At 40.2% G+C, this 27,101-nt stretch overlaps 2 protein-coding genes across 2 annotated transcripts; one reads left to right on the top strand and one right to left on the bottom strand.

Annotated features, from left to right (window-relative positions):
• LOC144006366 (organic cation/carnitine transporter 2-like) lies at positions 1-26,875 on the bottom strand. Its single transcript, XM_077505171.1, is given in 15 exon segments — positions 1-135; positions 1,618-1,753; positions 1,982-2,164; positions 3,752-3,966; positions 6,491-6,582; positions 8,367-8,493; positions 8,569-8,740; positions 11,121-11,275; positions 11,528-11,631; positions 12,789-13,223; positions 13,226-13,279; positions 18,065-18,128; positions 23,719-23,844; positions 25,172-25,299; positions 26,834-26,875. Coding segments are annotated over 14 exon segments (1,962 nt in total). The 5' UTR covers positions 25,192-25,299; positions 26,834-26,875; the 3' UTR covers positions 1-56.
• Positions 19,489-22,612, top strand: LOC144006177 (solute carrier family 22 member 4-like). Its single transcript, XM_077504896.1, has 6 exons — positions 19,489-19,896; positions 20,130-20,233; positions 20,775-20,929; positions 21,748-21,921; positions 21,973-22,112; positions 22,415-22,612. The coding sequence occupies exons 1-6, from the start codon at positions 19,489-19,491 to the stop codon at positions 22,610-22,612; spliced, it is 1,179 nt and encodes a 392-aa protein (XP_077361022.1).
• Positions 26,876-27,101: the final 226 nt, after the last annotated feature.

Here is a 27,101-nt window from a genome sequence, read left to right as displayed (position 1 = left end):
CAGTAATCATCAATAATTGGAATAATTCCGATTTCTATTAGGACAATTTTACACATTCACTGGACATCAATGGACTTCTTTTGGGTCTCTCCTTCTTTGGTCAATGTTCTTTTGTAGACGTTCTTTCGGCAGCATCTAGAGGAGAAAAAGAGATTGACGCCTTTAAAAAAATAAAATACAAATTCAGCATTTGACCAAGAGTGGGCAAAGTATGGACTTGGACAGCGCTCTTAAATCTGGCAGACTGAGCGTTAACGTTATTTAGATTTCTTGTAATATTTGTTGCATTATATATCAATTTTTTTCCTCTAAAAATTGTTTGATTAAAATCTATGTATTCATGCATTTATCTCATCAAATAGTTGGTTAATTTGTGGACATAAATATTTGTAAAATTAATATTTTTACATACATTTAACTATTTATAGAAATGCATTTTATTGACTGAGATTGGCTGGCAACCAGTTCAGGGTGTACCCCGCCTACTGCCCATAGCCAACTGGGATAGGCTCCAGCACCCCCCGCGACCCTTGTTGAGGTTCAGAAAATTGATGAATGGATGGCATTTTATTGAATGATTTATTAATTAGAACTAAAATAATTTAAAATGCTTTAAAAAAATAGTATTGTACATGTGATACTTAACTTTTTCAAAAATGTAATCTTTGAAAAATATATATGTATAAAATATAATTAAAATTTTATAAATGTATATTCCTTTCATTTATTTTTCATTCATTCTTATTAAATAAATGCCCAAATTGATTTTTTTTTGTAAAAAAATATGATGAAAATAAACAATTATAGACATTATATTTGACCATTTTAAAAATGTAATTAAGTAAATAATGTACATCCATCCATCCATTTTCTTGACCGCTTATTCCTCACAAGGGTCGCGGGGGGTGCTGGCGCCCATCTCAGCTGGCTCTGGGCAGTAGGCGGGGTACACCCTGGACTGGTTGCCAGCCAATCGCAGGGCACACAGAGACGAACAACCATCCACACTCACATGCACACCTACGGACAATTTGGAGCGCCCAATTAACCTGCCATGCATGTCTTTGGAATGTGGGAGGAGACCGGAGTACCCGGAGAAGACCCACGCGGGCACGGGGAGAACATGCAAACTCCACCCAGGAAGGCCGGAGCCTGGACTCGAACCGGACTCCTCAGAACTGGGAGGCAGACGTGCTAACCACTCGACCACCGTGCCGCCTAAATAATGTACATTTATTCTGAATTAAAAAAAATCTATGTGAATTGGCAGTTTTGATAAAATTTAACATTATACGTTTAAATTTTTTTTTGTATAAATGATGTAAGACTTTTCTTATATGTTTATTTATTTTTATTCATTCATTTATCTCATTGAAGGGGAAGTCAAGTATTTTTTCTCTCTCTCTCTCTCTCTCTCTCTCTCTCTTTTTTTTTTTTTTTTACAATAATATGTTCAGGTTTTACAATATGTAATCATGTACTTGATTAAATCCATGCTACAAATGGCCTGGCCCATCTGCTGCTTTTAAAAAAAAACTTGTGGCCCTTGAGCACAAACGTTGGCGTTGGCCCGACATGGATAGCAATGGCGAGACCGGTCTCCCGGCGACCGCTCACCCGGGGAAGGGCTGCGTGTGATCGGGGGTTTCCGGCAGGGGCATTCCGAAGCTCTCGGGCAGCAGGAGGCTGAGCAACGCCGCCGTGCTGATCAGGACGCCCATCAGGATGTACGGCAGCGACACTGAATAGCTTCCTGTGGCATATGGGTAGAGAGAGCGAGAGAACGAGAGCGAGAGAACGAGAGCGAGAGTGAGAGCAAGCGAGCGAAAGAGAGAATGAGAGAGAGAGTGCGAGAGAGAGAGTGTGAGAGAGAGAAAGTGTGAGAGAGATAGAGAGAACGAGAGAGAGAATGAGAGAGAAAGAGCGAGAGAGAGCTGTCAACACTTGTTCGTCCATCGGCACACTGGCGCTAGTTTCTTACTCAGGTAGATGATGTAAGGTGCGAGGATGCTGCCTATCCTGGACGCCATGGAGCAAGCGCCCATGGCCGTGTTCCTCAGCACGGTTGGGTAGAGCTCCGTCGAGTAAGCGTAGACGTGGCTGAATGCCAGCGTCAGGCAGAACTTACCCATCATCTCCAGAGTCACAGCCAGCCAGTGCAGCTCTGCCAGCAGGGAGATACCGTTCATCCTCACAATCTTGTTTTTGTTGAAGCACAATAAAAAGATCATAAACCTGTTTTTTTGTTTTTGTTTTGTTTTTGGGTCAAGTCCACCAATGTTCTACTGCTAAACTAAAGAATGGAAAACAGAGATCAGTCAAAATTAGGGATAGGCCGATTATCGGCCAGGCCGCATCGGCCTTTTTATGAATCTGAAGGCCGACGAAGCTGATATCTCACTGAGCGGTGAATGCTTGCCAATTTAGCCAATTTAGGGCTTTGTAAGATGTTCACTGTCGCAAAGACATTTTGAACATATTCAGACAGTTTTTCATTGTCTGCGAAGATCTTTTATCAACCCTGACGAAAACCCCAAATATAGCTACATTCGCATGCGTTTGTCGCTCAGTGAGATACAGGGAACTTTTCATTTTTGGATCTATTTAACTCATTGACTCCCAGTCATTTTCACTGAAGCAACCCCATTCGCTCCTGGCTGTTTTACTGGATTTTGACTGGTTTTGCAAGGCCCATGGAATAGTGTGTTCTTTTGCTATAAAAACATGGAACCTACCAAAAGAAAGATTAGAGTCTCTTCTTTTAATCAGGAAAAAAAAATATTTCTATATGTTTCTGTTTTGCAGCAAGTAGCATTATAATATAGCTATTTTTCATCATTATTCACAAATCTGTTTTATCTGAATCATGGGGGAAACAACTTGTTTTCAACATGGCTCTGGTTGATCACTTATACTCTGCTGCCACCTTCTGGCCGTTTTTATAATCACTACCATTCCGTCAACTGTTCTCTGCAGTTGAGAGGCTGCATCAAAGCCTTCTGTATGCTCTAGCATAAAAAACAACAACGTATAAATACCTCTTTGGGACAGTCAAAACGTATAAAATAGAACGTATTTATACGTTTTTGCGAGCAAATGAGTTAAATTTCCACCTTATAAAAAAAAAAAATGCTGACACAGGGAACTCTGGACACATTTTATTTAAAAAAAAAAAAAAAAGAAGAAAAAAAAAAGAAAAAGAAATTGTGTTGAAATTTTGGAAAACTATTTACAGTAGAAAATTTGGGGGAACTATCTACTTTTAGTTTTTAATTTAGTTTAACACATGCTGATGATATTGGAAGCTCCCTGCAAATGTTAAACGAAGCGGTCAATTCTTTACGTGTTTAGAATTATAAGAAAACGTTTTCTTTTAAATTTTGATGCTAATATTTTCTCTTTTACTGCAAATGAATATCGGCTTGAAATATCCTTTATGGGCCTCCTTGAATAATCGTATCGGTATCGGCCTTGAAAAAAAAAACATAGGGGTCAATCACTAGTCAAAATGCGCAAAAATGTGATGACAATATTTTTTTCGATATATTTTGTAGCCCGATAGCTAACCCAGAACTGGGTCCAAATGTGTATTTGAGTAAATGCTGGGTTATTTATACCCCAGTGCAGAGGATTTGATTTTGATCCAACAAGGTTTCAAAACCAATCTGCCTAGTAACAATAATTTAGCAATTTTCATAATAAGTAATTATGAACAATTTTTTTTTTTTCGTGTGTAAGGACTTTTCCGTACCTGCCGGAATGAGCTGGATGACCAGGAGGAAGAATCCAGAAGAGAAGAGACTAGCGGCCATGGTGGGTCGACGGCGGCAGCGGCGGAACATGAGCCACGTGGTGACGTAGGCCGGGATCTCCACGGCCCCCGACAGGAAACAGTTAAAGAAGGCGTCGCCGTACAGGTTGGACGTGTTGAGCGACAGGGCCAGGTAGCCGATGGATATCATGTTCCTGCGTGCGGAGACGGGGATTGAGCCTTCGTTCACTGCTTACGAGAAGTTTGGGATGTGGGGCTTGCTTGCATCCATCTTATCCTCTTCCGAGGGATTATTCAATGGGCTTTTGGGTGAAATTTTAGGATGGACCGAAAATGTGCGACATTAATTCCTGTCTCCATTATGGGGGTTACGTTCTACATCTAGATATATACCCGATTTAAATACTCTTTAGTATTATTATTTAAATACACTCTCTGTTTTAAAGCATTTAAGTAATATGTTTTTCAGTTTTAGAGATCCTTTAACGCCACTATTTATTTATTTTTTATTTTTAATGCGTGATTAATGACTGCTCCTTACGAGGAAAGCCCGTTTTGGGGAAATTCCAGTCGCAACACATTAGACACGTCGATCTCAAAATTTAGCAGTAATAAATGTAACAATGCATATATTTGTGGAGACTGGGGTCGTTGTATTTTATTATTTTAAAAATGTGCAGAATTTCCCAAATTACTTATGTTAAAGATTAGACAGTTTTAATATGAAAAGAAAAATGCGCTGAGCTGTCACCGTCTTACAAATGCAATTATGCCATCTAGTGGCAGAAAAATGACCTCGACACAAATCAATATCACACTCGTTTTTTACCGTACAGTACATCTTTTTTTTTAATTGTAACTAAATTTTATGAATTATTAAGAAATTACTGTTCAATCCCTAAAAGATCCAGGCATATTTACATCAGTTTAAAATGTTTTTCCGTCTTTTATGCTAACTAGAGTATGAAAACTTGGGAAAAAATATTTTATTCTACATTTTATTGGACATTTAGATCATATAAAATTTGTGATTAATCGAGAGTTAACTATTGAAGTCATGCGATTTAATTACGATTAAAACTTTTAATCAGCTGACACCTCTAAAAAATATATATATAAGGGGTGTGAATTGCCTAGTACCTGACGATTCGATCCGTATCACGATTCATAGGTCACGATTCGATTCGATACCGATTAATCGACTATGAATTTACAAGTCGATTGTTGCGATTTTTTTTGCTCAAATTTAGAAAATACCATTCAATAAACTTATACATCTACACTGTAAGATTGTATGAAAATTTTATTATTTATTGATCTGAAACTTCAGTCTTAGAACTGTGAGCCACTGTATTTAACAAACAGGTTGTAACATTTTTCATGTTTGAACACCATTGAAATAAAATATAAAAGGCGCTGTCTGCCAGTTTCACTCTGGAAAAGGCACTTTTTAAAGACAGGATGCACACACTTTAACTCCTTCTCAGTCTACTCCTCTCGGCTTAAGTTAATGTATGGTTGTGATTTTTTAAATTTACCCCCAACCTCCAGCCTATATTTTACCATTTTGTGTTTGTTTTGTCAACAACGGGACGTTTCTGGGTGGTGTCTGTGGACAGACGGTTGTTTCCCCCTCCACCCAATCGCAGAGAGGGGGTTGGGAGTGGGCGTGGCTGGAGCGGCGGGGGGCGTGTAGGCAGACGGGTTGTTTGTTTACGAGTAGAGTGATTAGAGTGATCAGAGGCAGGGGGGCGGTGGGCAGAGGCAGGGGGTGTGAACGTTGAGCTCGTGTGGGTTGAGCCATGGGAGGCGCCCATTTTGAATTGTTTGTTTACAAACAGAAACGGTTCGTTTACTAACAGAAACTGTCAAACCTACTGACAGGCCCTTTAAGGCTTAATGTTCCATTAATATAACATTCTTCCATGCTTAAGGTGTGAAAGTTAGACGTTTTGTGGAATATTTTTCCATCAAAAATGGATGTTAAAAAATCGATTCGGCTGCCTATTGAATCGATTCGAGAATTGCGCGCTGTAGAATCGCGATATATTGCTGAATCGATTTTTTTAACACCCCTTATATATATATATATGTGTGTGTGTGTGTGTGTGTGTGTGTGTGTATATATATATATATATATATATATATATATATATATACACACACACACACACACACACACACACCACACACACACACACACAGTATATATATATTTTTCTTGTTTTTTAAAAAATGAGGGTTTTTTTCTCACTTTTATTTTTTAAAAACAAATGTTTTTCAAATGGTTTTCCTCAAACAAATCGGACTGTATTCCATTAGGACTTTATACATACAAAATTCCAGCTTTATCGTTCATTTATTTATTTGTTTAATTTTGAAGAAAAACAACAACAACAACAACAACAACAACAACAAAAAGACTATTCTCACATGATTCAGACTTGACCATCTGTTAACATGAGGACTTTGTTTTCAAAAACAAACCACTCCCCTTTATACCAAAATGATTTTATCGTTGTAAGATGACAACTATTTTTCTCAAAAATAGATTTTCTTTCCCCCCGAAATTTAATATATTTTTTTTCTTCAGTGTGGCTTTAGAAGTCCTTGCGGATTAGAACCCAATTTGTGTGTTCTGTTTTTGAGCCTCACAGCACCAGACAAGTCATTCGGCGTGCATGCGTGAGTGTGCGTGTGTACGTGTGCGCGACTCACCAGATAAGCCACAGCACAGCAGACAACCAGCGGATGTTGCGAGAGCGGACCAAGTCACAGATGTTGTACACCTTTTCCGAGCCACATTCTTTCTACAGAACAATAAACATTTCCGTGAAAGCTCATTCCATTAAGAGCACACATATGCATATTTAGTATGGTACAACTAATGCTAGCTGTACGTGAGGGGTGAAATTCACAGTAAACTCGTTTTTGTATTGGCTCTTGTCGGACTATGTGAGTGGCGCTACCCACGGCAACTGGGCTGAGGGTCCTAACATGTTGGGGGTCAGAGAGTGTGCGTTCTGCCGGACATTCCAGTTCCAGCGGGTCCTCTGCCTCCCCTGCTGGCTTCCACTTTTGAACGCACACACACACGTGTGCGACAGCGTGTCAATTATTGTCGGGAGTTGGACATTGAGCAGTGAACCAGATAAGGAGGGCAAGACAAAAAAAAAGCTCTTACAAGAGCAACAACATTTGCAGATATGCTGTCTTAATGACTGATTGTGACATGCTGAGATTAAGTGCGTATGAAAAGTGTAGAAAAGTGCATAAGAAAGAAAACTCAGCCTTTGTATGTATGTTATTGTAAGGCAAAAATGGCAGTCCTACCTCAGTAACATCATCATTAACAGGAAGTTAGTCCTGAATATACCAACTTAGAGTTGTTGATTTTTAAATGCACATCGTCGTAGGGGTCTGAGTTTTTTGGGTCTTTATTTTTGGTGAGAATACAACTTTAAAAAAATACAACTTAAAAAGTACAACTTTAATTTAGTAAAATTCCAACATTTTACTTTATTCCCCACAAAAAACACTATTTTTCTCAAGAATTACGATATTTCAAGATTTCTACTTATCCTACAAAAAATATTTTATTTTCCTAAAATTATGAATCCCTCAGAAGATATTGATTTTTTTTGCAAATTATTATTATTCCCATAAAAGATTTTCTTGCAAATATATACTAGATATTTCTTTATTAAAATAATAATAATAATAATAATAATAATAATAATAATAATAATAATAATAAACATCTGGAAAAATACAAATTAAATTTTATAAGATTACGACATTTTGCTCAAAAATTATTTAATTTCTGAAAATTCTGACTTTTTCTCTTAAGATTTCTACATTTTTATCTGACAATTTCTAATTTTTTTTCTGGAAATATATGATTTTATTCCCATAAACCTTTTCACACTTTTGATGGATGGATTTCTACATTTTTCTCAGATGATTTTTACATTTTTCTGGGAAAATTCTAGTTTCTGGTTACATTCTTAGTTTTTCCAAAAGATTTTTACTTTTATTCTAGAAAAAAAATATTTTATTTTCCTAAAATTAGGAAACCCTCAGAAGATATTGATTTATTTTGCAAAAAAAATACTTTATTCCCATAAGTTTTTTCTTTCAAATATATATTAGGTATTTCTTTAAAAACAAACAAACAAACAAAAAAAGACCATTCTTGTAAGATTAGGCCCTTTTTGAGCTTTTTCAAAAAAAAAAAAAAAATAAATAAAAAATTGGAAAAATACAAATTCAATCGTATAAGATTACATTTTTCGCAAAAATTATTTAATTTCTGAAAATTCTGACGTTTTCTCTTAAGATTTCTACATTTTTATCTGACAATTTCAAATGTTTTTCTGGAAAAATATGATGTCATTCCTGTAAACCTTTTCACATTTTTCTCATAAAATGTAACTTAATTCTTGTGAGTTACTATAATATAACCCACTGACCCCCAAGATGAGCGTTTGAAAATCAACAACTCTCCATTGATAATTTGCGGACTAATTTCCTCTTCCTGATGGTTGTCCCTGTCCTTTTGCAGTATTGTCGTGCACAGACAGACATTATTAACCTGCAAAGGAGTGAAGATTTTTGTCGGCGCCTCTACTTTGTTCCTCTTGGCGGCGCGTCTCAGAATGGCCTCTGCCTCGGCGATCCTTCCTTGGGACAGCAGCCAACGAGGAGACTCGGGGATGGACCTGTGAGGTCATAAGAACTTCAGCCAATTGGGCGACTAAATCGGCATCAGGATAGAAAATGACACCGGCACCAACCACCAGAGAGTTAAGAGGAAGATGCCGGGCGTGCTGATGGCCAGCAGCAGTATCCTCCAATCTCGCAGGAAGTAGGCGTGGAGTGGCAGCAGCAGGTAGCCCAATGCGAAGAATAAACACGTGCCCGCCGTGGTGAAGAACTGCCGCACTTTAGGACTGAGGAGCTCCGCGCCTGGAAGACAAACCTGTCACCTCACTGATTGGAAAAAGTTATTTTTTTTTTTCCCTAGGGCTGGTATTAGAAAAAAATCAAATAATCAATATTGAATCAAATTTCCTTTTTGGGCCAGTTATTGATTTATAAAACCATGAATCAATTATTTTAATAATATCTCTTTTTCCCATAAATTCATCCGAAAATTACGGAAGCGTATTGCATTCACTTGAAAAAAAAAAAAATCTCCTGTTTTTCTGACTAATTTTTTGGGGAGCTTTGTTTTGGGTTTTTTTGAGTATTTTTTTTCTGATTTTTTTCTGTTTTCTTGAATATTTTTTTCTGTCATAAAAAAATATAAAAAAAAAAAAACAGGAAAAATATTATTCAGAAAAAAAGGAGGAAAATTTACTCAGAAAAAAAGGGGGGGGGACATTATTCAAAAAAATAGAAAACAAAGAAATAAAAAAAAACAGAAAAAAAAAATATTCAGAGTATTTATTTATTTATTTATTTATTTACCTCTGAACTCCAAGTGACTTGTTGCAGACCACTGACCTGTATATATGACTGGATAGCCGATAGCCCATACAGTGCTCACTGTTGAAGTCACAGGGCGGCCATCTTGTTACTTCCACCTCACGAGCAGGCAGTTAGTATAGGGCCGGAGGCGGGGTGGGTGGGGGGGGGGGGTTGTGCCGGGGTGGTCACTATTTTTTAACAAGGGGGGAAAAAAAACAGAACCCCCCCACCAACCCCGCCTCCGGCCTTATACTAACTGCCAATGAGCTGTATATTTCTCACCTGTACGTATACCATATAGTTTATATAGTAGTCTGCTCACGAGGTGGTGGTAACAAGATGGCCGCCCAGTGACTTCTACGGCTTGCACTAGCGTGTATGGAGTATGGCCTATCGGCAATCAAGTCATATATACAGGTCAGTGGTCTGCAACGGAACACTTGGTGTTCAGGGGTTAAAAAAAAAATTAAAAAATCTTCAGAAAAACAGAAGTTGGTGCTCTGTTTTATAGAATATTTTTTTCTGTTTTTTTGGTATTTTTTTTCTGTTTTTTGGATTTTTTTCCCCCCCTGTTCATTGATTAATTTTTCCTCCTGTTTTTCTGAATATTTTTTCCACTGTTTTTTTTATATATATATTTTTTATGACAGAAAAAATATTCAGTAAAACGTATTTAAAAAAAAATACTCAAAAAAAAAAAACAAAGCTCCCCAAAATAGTCAGAAAAACAGGAGTTTTTTTGTTGTTGTTGTTCAAATGACTAATATGCTTGTGTATAAAATAGAATTTTAAAGGCATTTAAAAAAAATATATATATATATATCTTACTGTTTTCTAGAAATTCACTGTTCACAAGACTTAACTTCTTGCACTTAAGACAATTCTAAATCTTTTTAATTTATATTTACAATTGTTGAATTAGAATTATGGAAATATTTTCATCTCATCCTTGCTGATGTCAACGGTTGTGCAATAAGGAAGTGAGTATAACACATGTTATTTTCATTAATAAACTAACTGCCGCCGCAAAATTTAATTTGGGATGTAATGTTTGTGGAGTTTTTATCATGTCCTTGATATTTAAGAAGAATTGATGTTCCATAATTAATCGATATCGGATTGAAGCAAAGCAAATCAAATCGGGTATAATCGAAGTCGAATAGAAGTGAACTCTTGTGAATCGAAATTAAATCAATTCAGAAATTTAGAATCAATACCCAGCCCTATTTTTTTTCGAGGTGAAAAGTCATAATCTTATGGGGGAAAAGTTGGAATCTTATTAGAAGAGAATAAGTCATATACACAATGTGCAAGTCGCAAGTATGTCTTTACGACCATTCTTCGGAGATTACAACTTTTGTCTTTTTTTTGAGAGTTCAGTATGGTTCATTCGGCAGTCTTACCGATTACACATGTAATCATGATTGCTCACTTTTTTTTGTGCGCGTGTATGAATGCATGCGTGTGAGTTTGTGCTTGTTAATGCACCTGAAACTTAATAAGAATCCCACACCCTTCACCTTAATCGGATATTTCAGAGTCCCGCCAGAGTCGTGAGTTGTCAGGGGACCAGAGGAAGGATCAAAGGAAAGAAGGAGGAAGTAAAGTGAAATCCAGCACCAACCAGACACCACCACAGGGTTACGAAACCAGTATCTTTCACCAACCCCAGAAACCTCTAAATTCCAACAGATTAGGGAGCTCTCACGGCACCAGAGGAAAAACTAAAGACAGGAAGGAAGGATCGATGAAGCAGAGTGAGATCCACAGACACCAGCTCCACTGATTCAGATTACGACTTCTTTCGAAAGAAACTTTTGGTAAAAAGGAAAAAAAAATGTTCAGGATTTGCAGAGCGTTTGCTTGTAACACGTACCAAGCACGTAGGCGGCCAGGTAGTTGGAGATGTGCGACATGCCGCAGAGGAAGTACAGGATAGCGAAAGCCAACCAGGACTGAGAAAAGACCTGGAGGAAAGCGGACAACGTCTGGCTGGCGAGGGTGACAAACATCACAATCTTCCTGCCAAACCTGAAGAAGGCATAAGAGCAATCAGGCAAAAAAAAATAAAAAATGCCACATGAGACACTGAGAACTAAAGCGGGCTAAGTCCGTGTTTGCCATTTCGCAGGAAAGTGATTTAAAATTTTATGGCTGCAATACACACTATTGATTTTTGGAATAAGAATTACTTACACGGGCAATCAGTTCACTAAAGTGGGTAAAATCCATGAAATTATAATGAAGCAATTGAGAGAATATGGTGCATTTGCATGTGTTGACCTGTCAGAGAGCTGACCAGACAGAATGGATCCGATGAGGACGCCGCAAAAGTAGAGCGACGACGTCAGAGGCGACTTCCACTGCTGCCCACACACAAGATCCCACTGCGACACACAAACACACACACACAGGAGAGAAAACACCTCCAAAAATGTAACAGAATAAGAATTAAAGCTGACACAACCCCCTTTTTCACAATACACCTGAAAAACAGTTAAATTTGACACCATTCTCCAGCCACATTAGACCGCGTATGTAAAAAGCTTCGTCAAACGTAACCACACATCAGTCTAGGATACCTGCTTCAACATGGGGCTCAGACCAAAATGGCCGCCTTCCCATTCAAATTTGGGTATGGGTCCTGGAGACTATTGTATGTGTCGTGTTATGTTAGACTAGTTCACCATATCAATCCGTCAAACTACACAGTAAATTTTGTGGAGTACATTTTACTTTAAAAAGAGAGTCTACAGTATTTGGTCCCACTCTAAACAGAGTGAAAGTTACACTTAGAAGAGAGTAAAATATTCAGAGTAAATTTTACTCAAAGTATTGTGTGTACGTAATGGCAAAGCTCAGGTGGTAGAGTGGCCGACTCGCAAGCTGAAGCAGTTTGTTCCTCAACCCTTGTGCAATGTTTTTTTTTATTTAAATAAACTAATAAAACATACTCACAAAAATCTTCTAAAATTTAACTAGAATTTCTGAGTGAAAAAAAATACCTTTACTAGATTTTTGTCATGGGATAGGCCAATTCTCTTGCACACAGTAAAGGTACTTTGAATATTTTACTCTCTTCCAAGTGTAAATTTTACTCTGTTTAGAGTGGGACCAAATGGACTCTTTTAGAGTAAAATTTACTCTACAAATTTTACTGTGTAAATTTTTGTAATCTCTCTTGCATGTTACAACGACAAAAATTCTGATTCATTCAAGGCTTAATGCTCAAGCCCTGAATGACTCAGTATTTTGGGCACGTAAAAGGTATCACTTGCATTAGTTATAGCTGGAATTAATTGTCCGATTAAGCCTTAATTGAACAAATTCCCAATGGAGTTTGTCAAAAGCCTGGAATTTACACTATACCAAACCAAAATGGACCTTGGTGCTGGACCTTGAGAATTTTTCATGTGTCCTGTTGTAAAAGACATGTATATTCAATTTCTTATCAATAAATTAAACATGTGTCAGGGCTAATTTCCCCCCAAATATTTAGTGAATGAGTTCAGGGGGATTCCGAGGACCTCAAAATGTGACTAACCTCAGACACGATGGTGGAAGTGTAGACGCTGCGGTCGTACTCCCACCCGTCCAGGCAGCCCTCTCGGGGCACGGCGGTAAGGTTGACGTCGGAGGGCAGCAAGCCCGCCTCCGAGTAAGCCCGCAGAGAGTCCAACCGGTACCGAGAGCACTCCGCGGGCCGCCCGTCCTCCCCCAGGGGAATGCTGGCGTTGCGCCACTCTTCCGTCAGGTTTAACCCACGCACGGGAACCAGGCAGCGGTGGGCTGGTGTGTCGGCCACAAAGACCACCACCAGACTGCTGTAACCGTTGGGGATCATGGTGATGCAGAGCAGCAGGGTGATGCGACGCTGGAAGGAACCCCAGTCTCCCAGGAACTCCGTGTCGGCCTCGTAGTCGTTCACGCTGTCCATCCTGTACGCCGGCGGCTGATTCTGGAGTGGAGTTTTTCTTTTTCGTTTGGTCTGGTCCACTCAAGCGAAACCATCCCACCACCCTCACACATCCTCCCCTGTGCAGGCACACACACACAAGCACAACATTAACTCAAGTCCACCTTCAACTAGTAAACATTTATTGTCAGCACTGGAACGTGAGGAAAAGACTCATTCACCGGAATCTTGAGAAAATGTTGCATCCAAACCCAGTTTTTTTAGAAACATGATATTTGGCATACAATGTTCATCATGGGTAGAACCATAAAAAAATATATATATATCAAGAAGCTATGCCAGAAGTTTGATAACTCATGTACTTTAACTGACTTGGTTGAGATCGTTGGAATCTAGAAAATTCAGCCCCCAAATCAGATTCTCTCTGGAACCAATGGCTGGACTGACAATCTGGCATAGGGGGCAGATGCCCGGTGGGCCGGCCAATGCAATGCTTTTTAATAATTATTTTCCTACATTTCTCCACAAGAGACTGGCCCAGAATTTAGAAGGACCTGTCCATTAATCCATTTCGAATATAAGGGGCTTTTCCACTGCTGGAACTTTCCAGTTGACCTTGGTAAAATTCAGCTCGCGCATTTTTCCACCAACAACAATTTCCAGTGTAATTAAATTCCGACAGAGTGGAGATTCCTCTGCATTTTATGACGAATTCAGGAAGTTCAATTCAGGAACACGAAACAAAGCTGGGTGAGAGTAGGCTGATCAGTAGGCCCAATTATTTAATGCCAATTTGCACCGGTGTCGGCCGTAAACTCGCCAAAACACAACAGCCACGTGCTTAGCGAACAGTTTTTCTTATTTTTTATTTTTTTCCCTCTCGTCACACGCAATATCCACACGTACAGCCGTGGTCACCAGGGCAGGAAGTAGATTTATTTTGCGCCGCCAAACACAGTTGCCTTCACGAAAACTATCTGGGCGGGGGACGGGGAGAGAGAAATGTAAGCATGTAAGCATTTTTGTTTCAGAACAATAGTTTGTGACCTGGGTCAACTGCGGCTTAATAAGTAAATCTCTTCAGTGCCACTTCCTGTGCCAAAACTGCGTGTCTTTTGATGATGGAAAGTTACTCAGAACAGTGCAGATTTCTGCCCAGTTCATATTATAAACGAAAATGTTGTGTTTGTCCATTTGGTTGTTAGCTAGCTGGCTACTTCGTTCATGGGGAGGATGAACAGGTTTGGGGAAATGTTTGTTGTTGTTTTTTGGTATAAATTTGTCCTACGTTTTACATTACCACTGCTGCATGTTAACAATTAAGCATAAACTCTCCTGTACTTTGACATGGCATCTCGCTGGGCGTGGCCTTAAAAACAGTTCTTTTGGGTGCTTGAAAGCTACTTAGCACCATTCAGAGTACAAGCACGTGCACTTCTAAAGAGTATTTAAAAGTGTGGAATGTTGTTTGGAGCAAACAGTCGCACTCTGCTGTGCGAGTGGCCGTAGTGGTGTTGGTGGGACAGGGGAAGCGCAGATGGACTGGGTGATTTTTTTAAGCGTTTGATCATATCCGAGTAAATCAAATTAGCCGGTTGAGGGGATGTGTCGGGATAAATCACTTCCTCTTCTCCTCCTATGAGTCCTGATTGTTTTCCCCACTGCCAGACCGGAGCGGGCTCGTTGAGAAAGGGGGGTTGTAATGCTGTGTTGGGGCTGAGGGGATTCTCTGGCCCACTCGGGGTCCTGCTCAGTGATTGAGAGTCACCACAGCACACGCACCATCCAACATGGGAGACTATAACGAAGACACAGCCTTCCTCGGCCAAAGCGGACCTCACTTCTGGATTACTTTCATGCTCCTCAACACCATTTTCATCTCCACCGGATTCAACGGGCTCTACTTTGTCTTCGTCGGGGCGGCCCCCGAACACCACTGCCTCGTGCCAGAGGTCAATCTCACGGCAGCGTGGCAGGACGCCATCATTCCCATCACTGAGGCAAAGGGTCGTGAGGTACGCAGCCAATGTCGGCGCTACAAGCTGGACTTGGTCCGGAACCTCTCAGCGGAGGGATATGCTCCGGGCACGGACGTAAACCTCACGGGCCTGGAGCAGGAAGAGTGCTTGGACGGCTGGAGTTACAGCAAAGACATATACCAGGCTAACATTGTCACCGAGGTCAGAATGTCTATCACGTGGCGACAATGTAAAATGTACGATTTGAATTTATTGCATGTGTTTTTGCAGTGGGACTTGGTCTGTGACAACCAGTGGAGAGTTCCTTTTGCCTCCTCTACTCTGTTTGTTGGATATCTCCTGGGATCGCTGATCTCAGGCCAGCTTTCTGACAGGTAATTCATCCACAATGATCAGCTCAGCTTTTTGTTGTTGTTTTTTTAAAGCATAGAAATGCAGATATTGTGAATATTGTGCATGTGGTGGTTGGGAATTGTTGCATTCATTCCACAAGACAGCGCCATCTGCCGTTGGAGGACACTATCGATAACATTTGTCTTAAAATGTTTCAATGACATTGACTGAGGATGACTTAACAGTGACTAAGTACTTTTTCTTGGAGATTTTTGGAGGCATCCCTTTTTATTCTCAATGCTGTTCTTTCACAGCTGTAATAACCCCTAAAGTGTGCCCTTACACCCCCCAGCTGTCTTTTCCCCACCATGTGAGGCAAAGGCAACACACCAGAGTTTTGGCCAGCTGCAGGGTCAGAGAGTGTGACATAAGGGCGCAAACGGCAGGCAGCCTTGACTTTCAGGACTTTGTGAATTTAAGTAACAACCAAGAAGTACACTTGGCAAATATTCTTCCAAACCATCATTCATTTGATCCCCAACACTCAATCACCCAACTATTAGTTTAAAGTGAAGACTTTTAAATTAAACCGGAAATGAGTGGTGGTAGCTTCCTCTGCAAAGAACTTGTCTGTATGGACAAGTCTATAAGGACTTGGATCAAATGACTTGACTTGTATAATAGAAAGTGGTTCACATTATATGTGAAATCAGATTATAGCACATTTTTGTAAGGCCAACAACCAAACGCCAAGTTTCCATCCTTAATCTCTCTTTAGGTTTGGAAGAAAGAAGATCGTTTTCATCTCTCTAGGAGCTCAGTGCATCTCGGTCCTGTTGCAGTCCTTCTCCCAATCGTGGAGGATGTTCTGCATCATGTACCTGTTTGTCGGAGCATCCCAGGTTTCCCTCTACATCTCTGCCTTTGTGCTAGGTACGGTCTCGTCTATCCCGCCTCGTGTCTGTCCTGAGTCGGCATCTCTTTTTGTTCATCCTGGTCAGGAACAGAGGTGTTGAGCAAGACACTTCGTGTGGCCTTCACAACGCTCGGGGCGTTCCTCTTCTACGGCATCGGCTACATGATTCTCCCATGGATTGCATACGGCATCAGGGAGTGGAGAACCCTCCTTTCTGTTCTATCAGCTACCTCTGTGGTCTACATCCCTCTGTGGTGGTACGCTAGCCAAGTCCCTCAAGAAGCATCTGGGATTTAAAGTCATACATCTTAATTGTGTGCATGCAGGTTCATCCCAGAGTCTCCTCGGTGGCTTATCACTCAGGGAAGAGTGGCAGAAGCCGAAGCCATTGTAAGGGATGCCGCCCGGAAGAACAAAGTCGAGGCACCGCTTGTTATCTTCAGAGGATCTGAGGTGGAGTATCCATGTGGCACTTTGCAAATAGCGTTCATGCTAACTTTCCGTTGAGACATAACAGTAGAACAAAGATGGCGACAAATATTGTTTACACAAGGGTCAAACTCACAACTGGGTCATAGGTTTTCTGACGATTTCCTTTTACACAATTGATGCCCCGCCTTTTAAAGGACAGGAAATTCACGGTCCATTTCAATAAGCAATGTTGGTAACTTCCAGAACAAACGGCACAGAGAGAAGGCAGCTTTGACAAGAAAGGGTTTGACAATGCCAGTTGATGTATTCTGGTCCTCATTGCATCTCCAGTCTTCGCCACCTCCAAGCAAGACGTACACCATGCTTGACGTCCTGAGATCCAAGAACGCGAGATGCATCACAATGATGTGTCTTATTCTGTGGTGAGCACGATCAACAATAGACTGAAAACTTCACCATCTTAATGCTCGCTGTTGTATCTTGTCCCAACCAGGATGGCCATCAATGTGGGCTATTTTGGTTTATCCCTGAACACATCCAACCTCAGTGGGAATCCCTTCATGAACTGCTTCCTGTCGGCGACTACCGAGGTACCCGCCTACGTTGTGTCCACGTGGCTCCTGAAGAGATGTCCCAGAAGGGCTTTACTGTCCACCTTTCTGGTTATTGGTGGAGGAGTCCTGCTGCTCATCCAGTTTATTCCGGCGAGTAAGTCTTCGGCGTATGCCAAAACTCTTTTTTTTTTTTTTTTTTTTTTTTTTTAATCATTAGCATTTGACAGGGTTGCTAAGTGTGATAACAACACTCTTCTCTAGGGTCTGTCAAGTTTATGAGGCATTTTGAATTATTGTGTTTCCAACTTTGTGGTAATAGTTTGGGGGATTTTGGATCTCTCTCTCTCTCCCTCTCTCTCCCTTCTCCCAGGTCTTCAGTATGTGGCCTTAGCTCTGGAAATGACCGGAAAGTTTGGCTTCACCATGGCCTTCGGTATAGTCTACATCTACACAGCGGAGATCTACCCCACCGTGCTCAGGAACCGTGGCATGGGCATATGCTCGTCGGCCGCTCGCATCGGAAGCATCACAGCTCCCTATGTCATCTATTTAGGCACGTCACATTATCATGCGTCTGTATTCTATCGCATTCGTGTTTTTTTTTCGTTTTTTTTCCAACACACATTTGCATTTTCCATTTGCAGGCACTTACAACAAGGCTCTGCCATATATTCTCATGGGAAGTCTCACCATCGGCTCCTGTGTGGTCAACATCTTTCTTCCAGAGACCTTGAACAGGGACCTTCCGGAAACTCTGGAACAGATGCAGGAATGGCAAGGGTATGGCTAATTTTCTAAAGATTTACAACAGAAATTAAGAAACCAACAAACGGAGAGTATGTAGTGCATTTGTTTTGTGTCGTGACCTTCCTAACAGTGTTGTCTCTTCAGGTTGTGCTGTGGGACAAAAAAAAAGAACTACCGTTATGCGGAAAACGGAGGAAGTGGAAACCCGCACAAACAAAATGAAGCCAAAAGTGACTTGCAAAGTCTTACTATGTAGCTTCTCAAGTAGTACTGATTCAATTTTGTGTGTCAAAGACCTGTTTTTCTTTTTTTTTCTTATTAACTTGCAATCTTTGAGTTTTTTTAATTGGTTGATGGCTGCTGATTTGTATTTTGATGACTTCGTAGAATTTTCCATTTGTGTTTGACATGAAAACACATGGATACCTCACTTGTTTTTAATTACTTTACATGTAAATAAAACCAAATCTAAAAAAAAAAAAATCTATTTTTGTACAGTAACAAGGTATCAGACAATTTCTGGCTCCAACATGAGTTCACCATCAATATTCTATACGGGGCTTGTCGTTGGTAGTGTTGTAGTGCAATGCATCCTAATGAGAGTTATCTGTCATAAGATAATGCTTTCCTAAAAACATAAAAGTGAAAGACTGTGGCTAAGGCCAGCGCAGACATGACATTGTATGCGCAATCAGCAATACTGAGTTGATCATCAAAGCAGAATGCGGGTTAATCTGTTATCTATTCATGATTGAACGCAACAGCCAAACCAAACCGTATGACTGAACTGCAAGTGATTTGTAATTTGGTGTCCAATCTTGTCAACTTTTTGCTTAAATTCAAATTATGTTTGACTTCCAAAGCATCATTTTAGGTTGGATTTGGAGTTGTTCAACCACAAAATCATCAACTTTACTAACTATGGAACACAATTGTACTCCGGTACTGTTACTGTATCTCTGACACTGCAAAGCTGAAGCATAAGACCTTGTCATCTTAGCATTAAAAAGTGCACCATGAGACATACAGAAACAGTAAACCATGATGTACCTGGAGAACGCCAATGTGGCACCTTATCACATTGGCTTGTTTTGAAAAGAAAAAAGAAAATCAAATTCGTCAGGAGTGAGAAAGCAGTTTATGACAGTTGTACAGTGACATGTTGATGATTAACACATTTTCCAAGAGACCGTCCAAGACCAATTCCCTCAAGATAGAGCCATTTTCTTTCAGTAAGTAATAAGTGCAGACTCGAAAGTTGCTGTGTAACCACCACTGACAGATGAGGCCACCTTAATTTATTTATTTATTTATTTTCTGTCTCAGATGCCCGTCGTCTGATCATTTGTTTAGTGGCAAGTTTAACGATGGGCGACTTAAAACTCAGGGACTACGATAGCATCACGTCCTTTCTGGGACCGTGGGGAGCTTTTCAGCGGAGGATTTTCTTCGCTTTGGCCATCAGCATCTATCCGAATGGCTTCATTGGCATCTACATCGTATTCGTCGCAGACACGCCGTCTCACCAGTGCCACATCCCGGAGAACTCTAATATCAGTCAGGCGTGGAGGAACGTGACGATCCCCATGGAGACGGTGGATGGCGTCACGAGTCCCAGGTCTTGCGCCAGGCTCAACCTGGAGATGGTCAAGAACTATTCTCAGAACGGCGTGGTTCCAAATGTTGGGGTTGATGTGGCCAGTATTCCTTTAGAAGCCTGCAGGGACGGGTGGACGTATAGCAAAGACATCTATCAGTCGACCATTGTCACTGAGGTGAGCTAAAAGTCTTCACTCAGTCTCTTTTTGAGCATTTTTGTGAGCATTGGGGCCAAGTGGGTGAGGGGCCGACCAGATTCAGCAAATGGAGCAGTGTGTGCAGTTCCACTTTGTAATGTACATGACTCCCAGTTGTAGGACTGAGTGGAAACCTTTTCAACATTGGCGAAGTTCTGTTTCTTTGGTTTTACTTCTTGCTAACAAACCGTTGACATGTGCACCTTCTTCAGTGGGATCTAGTTTGTGAGGACGCACACAAAATCCCATTATCCTCCTCCATCCACTACATGGGCGTGCTGGTGGGGGCATTTATCTCGGGCCAGGTGTCGGACAGGTGGGTAAAAATTAGGGGTGTGAATTGCCTAGTACCTGACGATTCGATTCGTATCACGATTCACAGGTCACGATTCGATTCGATACCGATTAATCCCGATACGAATTTATAAGTCGATTGTTGCGATTTTTTTCATTCAAATTTAGAAAATACTAATCAGTAAGCTTGTAGAGTGTAAGATTTATATGAAAATGTATTATTTATTTATCTGAAATTTCAGTCTTATAGAGGTTGTAATCTGTTTCATGTTTGAACAGCATTAAAATAAAATATTAAGGCTTAATGTTCCGTTCATATAACATTCTTCCATGCTCAAGGTGTGAATCCTAAAAAAATAAAAAAATAAATAAATAAATAAATAAATAAATAAATAAATCGATCCTGCCGATTATTGAATCGATTCGAGAATCGCGCGATGTAGTATCGCGATATATCGCCGAATCGATTTTTTTTAAACACCCCTCGTAAAAATGTTTGCCGTTGAAGATGCATTGAAGCGTTGATTCAAAAACAAGGAATTTTCTGTGTTTGGCATATACAGATATGGAAGGAAGCCAGCACTGTTCGCCATGATGGTCCTCCAGACAGTGGCCATAACGGCGCAGTTGTTCTCAAATAGTTGGGAGATCTTCACGTTCACCTTTTTCCTGGCGGGTGCTGGCGGTTTCTCCAATTACATCATCGCCTTTGTGCTGGGTATATATATTTTAGATACAGCTTTATGCTTCAAAAGAAAACATATGAATTTTTGTCTTAATTCAAAACAGTTTCTAGGTGTTTTCCTGACATTGGGAGGTGTTGCTCTGGCTTATGGGTATGCAGAGTATGGCTTTAGTCGCCCTAACAACCGAGCTAAGGCAGTGCAATTAAGTGAAGGCTCCTTTAGATCTAGCAGATCTAAACCGCCACTATTTCTTCTGAAATCAACTACAAACAAATATTTTAGCGATGTCATTGTAAAGGGGAAGTCAAGCTTAAACATTTTTTGACAATAGTCTAAACATGACATTCTGATTAATATTACATTTGTGGAATATGAATTATAAAGCAAAATCCAGTCGTTTTCATCTATCTCAGGGGGCGGCCATTTTACCACTTTCTGTCAACTAAAGATGACATCACAGTTGCTCATCGCTCAGGCAACGACCAATCACAGCTCACCTGTTTTTTGAAGCTGAGCTGTGATTGGTTGTTACCTGAGACCTGAGCAACTGTGATGTTATTTTCACTCGACAGCAAGTGGCAAAATGGCCGCCTTCTGATATGAATAAAAACTGCTGGGTTTTCCTTAACTCATATTCCACTAACGCAATATTAACCAGAATACTGTATTTAGATGAGTGGGGCAGCAGAGAACATATTATTGTCAATATTTTTTTTTTAGAGGGGGTTGACTTCCCATTGAATTTCTTGATGGGTCAGCTGACATTTTCGCATTTTTGGAGTCAACTTGTCGATATTCTTAGATATTTCTATTGTTTCACGGAGAGTTTTTGCATTTGTTATGTTCTTAGGAACAGAAATTTTGAGCCCCAAAGCCCGCGTGGCCTTCTGCTCCCTGGGGGTTTTCATGAGCTCGGCCATAGGATACATGCTCATGCCACCCGTGGCCTACTTTCTGCGCTCCTGGCGGCTGCTGCTGATCCCCATGGCCGCCAGCGGACTGATATACATACCCCTATGGTGGTAAGGGGACATAATGATGTAGCCTTCCTTTCCGAGGTGACAGCCTTTTACCAATGTTTGCGCAAGGTTCATACCCGAGTCGCCGCGCTGGCTGCTGTCCCAGGGCCGAGTGGAGGAAGCTGAGACCTTCCTGAAGGACGCCGCCAGGATGAATAAGGTTGCCACGCCGCAGGCCATTTTCACAGAGGCAGAGGTAGGAGTCCAAATTGTCCATTGCATCGCTTTCACACAGTGCAGTGCAGTGTGAAAAGTGCTTAAGAGTTTCAGAGAGGCATAGAAGTGGATGACCGCAAAATCAAATGGTTGATTCGCGGCTCAGACACCTGCTGTTTAATTTTGACGTTCAGCTCCTTATTAAAGTTTAAAGAAGGTCAAATTAAGTTCACCTGGAAAGTGTATGCACTAGTGTGCTTTAGGCTAAAATCTCACCTGAAAGATGCATATTCCTATTGCAAAAAAGTTTTGGAGTTTTTCAAATCGCATCTTTTGTTCTAGATTGAAGATGCGATGCTGAAGAAAGACAAGAAATACAACATTGGCTCCTTCGTGCGCAGCTGCAACATATTCAGCATCACCCTGTTGTGCTCAATTCTGTGGTACGTCCTTCTTCTGTGCGTTCTTAACCTGGCAACCCTTTATCAAAGTCTCACTGTGGGACCTCGTCGAGATTGGTTAATCTGTGTTAGAGGCTGACATTTCTTGGGGAATCCCGCCGCTTACGGGATTCCCGAAAAGAAGTACCACTGATTGTCACACCCACCTAAGTGGGGTGAAATTCATTCTCCGCATTTGACCCATCCCCTGAGGGATGCAATGAGCAGCAGCAGGGGCCGTTCGGGAATCATTTGGTGATCTATCCGCCCAATTCCAACCCATAATGCTGAGTGTCAAGCAGGGAGGCGAATGGGTCCCATTTTTAGAGTCTTTGGTATGACCCAACCAACACTCTAAAAACAGTTGGGTCAAAAGGAACCCTATGGATAAAAAAGGGACCGATCCACTTTATGGATCAATTTGACCCAACTTTCTGGGTTGTTTTATACAAAAATGGCCCAATTTTTTGACCCAAGTAAAGGACCTGACCAATGTTTATGAGTTGGTTTTACACTAAAAGACCAATTTCTTGACTCAAAAATGGGTCGAACTGACCCAAGTAAAGGATTGGTTCATTTTTTAGCCATAGTTGGGTTATTTTTTGACCCAACTGTTTTTAGAGTGAAGGACTGAACCCACAAGCTCAGTCACAGGGAGGACACTCTACCACTAGGCCACGGAGCTGGTCACGCCTAGTGATCTATCTAGACACACATTTCCATTTTTAAACATTATTTATTTTAATATTAAATATATTGTAATCACATAATAATTAATAAATACATTTAGAATACAATAAATAGATACATAAATATATTTACAAGTGATCTATTTCCACCTACTTTCTATTGTAACCACCCGGAATGGTCAATGTCTGACCAATTTATTGATTATTCAGGCCAATATGAGCTTAACCTACTAGATTGGTAGTTTTTTTTTTTAACCAATCAATATTTAGAGTGTAGGTTCCTGCATCTACTCATCATTCCATCCGGAAATTTCATCCGAAATCCACATACCTCAAGCTTTAGTAGTAGTATATAATGTTACATGATAAAAAAAATGGATTGATGGGCATCCTTATCGGGCCCCGCAGGTTTGTCATCACCATCAGCTACTACGCCCTGATCCTCAACACGTCCAACCTCCACGGCGACCCGTACCTCAACTGCTTCCTGTCAGCGGTCACGGAGGTTCCGGCGTACCTGATCGCCCTGCTGCTGCTGCACTTTTGCCACCGCCGCCTCTGCCAGTCGTCCACACTGCTGATGGGCGGAGTCATGATCCTGTGCGTCCACCTCATTCCCATAGGTAGCCACGACACAAGATTTCTTCAACAAAAACGAAACAAAAATAATTTCATCAACACACATTATTCATCGGACTAAAACTAGACTAGACTAGACTAAAACCCTCATTAATAAACAATAATCCTGTTGTGTTGCTCAGATCTGGAGTGGGTGGCCGTTCTGCTGGAGATGCTGGGCAAATTTGGCGTGACGTCCGCCTTCTGCATTGTATACTCTGTCACGTCCGAGCTCTTCCCCACCGTCATCAGGAACACGGCCATGGGCTGCTGCTCGATGGCAGCTCGTGTTGGGACCATCATCTCGCCCTTTATCATCTACCTCGGTGCGTGCGTCCAGTGTTCCCCCGCCATCATATTTCGACGGTAGCAAATGAACCAAACTGAATGAAAATGTGGATGTCTCTACAATAGGACAATATTACAAGGCCCTGCCATACATTCTGATGGGAGCTTTAGCCATTTCCGGAGCCTTCGTCTGTCTGCTGCTGCCAGAGTCATTTGGGAAGCCTTTGCCGGAGACCCTAACTCAAATGCAAACCATATGCAGGTGAGTTTTGAGTATTGATACCATGCAGAACATGGAAGTCTAAATAAAAACATGGTCCCTTCACTGTTTCCACAGGCGAAAAGCTCAAGATAAAAAGGAAGCGGACGACAGAGCCGTGCAGAGTAAAGAATCCAAGTTGTAGTACATCAATTCGGAGACTCTGGAATTTTCACCTGTATTTTTTGGATTATACATTATGACCTCCCCCAACCACAATACACGACTCCGGAGGATTTGCTTTTGTCTGTTTTTGACGTAAAAAAAAATGTTGAAAAATGGCTGTGAAGATGACTTTTTACATTCGCTCCCTACATTTGAATACAGACAGCTGTTCTTTCTACTACTTTGTCAAATTAGGCTTGATGTTTGTTTGTTTTTTCCAACTTCACTGATGACGACATGGCATTAGTCGTAAATAGAGAAGGGTGTTGCATGTCCAGTGATTTTTTTTTTCTTTTACTCATCAAACCCACTATCTAAGTTTATAAAATAAAATCAAAAGGGGCACTGTATATAAAAGTAAAAAACAAAACAAAACAAACCATGTTTTTTTGTTGCATTTAAGTACATTTCAGAGTCTGTATATGTTTATTTTTAGTGGATAGTAGACATAAAATGTCTACTCACCACTGATTAAATGCCAGTGATTTTGTGGTACAAAAAAAAAAAAAAAAAAGTTAAATCATAGGTCAGTTTTGGTTTCATCAGACTCTAACATATTGTCCCACATGCATTAGGGAGTGTGTTGTAGCAAAATTTTTAAACCAAGGTTGAACATTCACTCAAAGAACACCATACTTACAATGGTGGTGGCAGCATCATGCTTTAGGTTCATTTTTGTTCAGCTGGGACTCCAGCCTGAGTCAAGGTGGAGGGAATTATGAGTACCGGTAGTTCCATAAAAAGTGTCAGCACAAAACCTTCAGGTTTCTGTGAGAAAATTAAAAACAAAAACAAAAAGTCAGTAAAAGCCTACGAGAACAGAACGTTTATTTGGGATTGATTAGAGGCACATTTAAGGTGGGAAAAAAAGTTTTTAAATGATTTATCTTGGTCACCTTTCTAACATCATAAAAATGGCATTTCGAAAGAAGTGTGTAGACTTTTTTTTAATATCCACTGTAAGTAAAGGTGCTGAAATGTAGTAAAACATGTAGTAAAACATGTAGTTTTACCTTTATCTTTTTTTTTTTGCCAACTCTTCATTTCATAAGCGTTTTACAACTGACTGGAAATGATTAACAGATGTCATTAAATAACATTTTATCAAGCCTCAACACTGGCTATACACGTGCACCATTTGAACATAGATATTGTTCCCATTAACGTGCTTTTCAGTGACAGTCAGATGTGGTGATTTATATTGGGTTCATTATTGTGGATGTATGTTGCAGTGATGTAAAAAAAAAAAAAAAAAAAAAAAAAAAACTGGCTGTTGGGTGTCTTTTAACATTGAATGTACATACATCAGAGTGTATTATACTACATTTTTTTCATGTAAACAATCCTTTTCCCCAGGGGGGCGGGAAAAAAAAAATCATTTTAAACGAAAGGGAAAAAAGGGAGCCATGATGGTGAGTAATTTGACTTCTAACAGGTAGAACAGAAAATATTTAAAATGGCCGCCAAAAGTAGCCCAATGCTATAAATGTGTCCAGGGCAAAATAGTACAGTAGCTTGCTAGACATATGGCATAAATCAATAAGCATTGTATATATTTATCTCTGTATGTAAATGTTGTACTATACTACATTAAATCATTTGTAGTGAATACTGGAGGAGTGTAGTTAATATAGTGAATTATGGTCTACCAGGTAGACTATACCTTATTCACTCCAAGACCCCACATCCATCCACATAGCGACTCGCCGGTTTGGGTTTATAATCTTGTGTTGGACAAAATTGACTTCCATCTTTTCGAAGTTAGTTGTATTGAAATAAACGTCGATAAGACTAAACTAATTGAAATATAGGTATAGGAACGAATTTTTAAGCATTGTTTCTTCCGGCGGAAACGTTCATCTGTCAATCACCGGCTGCCTTCCTTCTTGATTGGCTACGGCGAAAATACTGATTTGTTGTTTGTTCCCAAACCATGTTGTGAAATCTAGAAATCTCGGCAACAGATCAACAGATTACATTTACAATACGTAAATCATTATGGATTTATTTTTTTTATTTTTTTTTGTTTTAAGTTTTAAAATTATACTTGTAACACGGTGTAATAAAAAGTTGCTATGCTGCGTGCGGAAAGAAAAGTGAACTGTCTGCTGTGGGATTGATTGTACGTGCTTTTGTTTTCTTAGTTGGTATATATATTGCTATTTTTCCTACCTACAATTGGAATACTTGTCCCGATTCGAGGTAAGTTTTAACCCATAATTTCAACATTAATGTGGACATTTTGGCGTGGAAATTAGCTGTGCAAAGGGTTGTTGTTGTTGTTGCTGTTGTTTTGTCTTACCTTATGAGGCTGTAGCGTAAAACAGCACATTTTCATGCTGATTTGGGGGTTAACGTTGTTCTATTACGCCCCGACACTGTGGTGACATGCTGACAACATGATATTAAATTACTGTATATTAAATTACAGTTACATTAGAGTTTTATTTATTTATTTTTTAATACTTGCCTTGTCACGATCAGCCGCTAGATGTCACCAAACACAAATCCATGGAAGTTGTCTGTCCACTACTGTGGCCGAAAATGTAAAACTGATTATGTTAAAAGAA

This window comes from Festucalex cinctus, chromosome 18 (genome assembly GCF_051991245.1).
Source record: "Festucalex cinctus isolate MCC-2025b chromosome 18, RoL_Fcin_1.0, whole genome shotgun sequence".
Classification (NCBI taxonomy): domain Eukaryota; kingdom Metazoa; phylum Chordata; class Actinopteri; order Syngnathiformes; family Syngnathidae; genus Festucalex; species Festucalex cinctus.
The sequence above is the reverse complement of the archived record's forward strand: the minus strand, read 5'-3'. Positions and strand labels throughout refer to the sequence as shown.

What these genes read in the sequence shown, in the direction of transcription:
- LOC144006177 (XM_077504896.1), top strand. Translation starts at nt 19,489, where the DNA reads ATGGGCGACTTAAAACTCAGGGACTACGATAGCATCACGTCCTTTCTG. An exon ending in CATCATCGCCTTTGTGCTGG is followed by an intron (nt 20,930 to 21,747) that starts GTATATATATTT and finishes TTATGTTCTTAG; the next exon opens with GAACAGAAATTTTGAGCCCC. An exon ending in ATACATACCCCTATGGTGGT is followed by an intron (nt 21,922 to 21,972) that starts AAGGGGACATAA and finishes AGCCTTTTACCA; the next exon opens with ATGTTTGCGCAAGGTTCATA.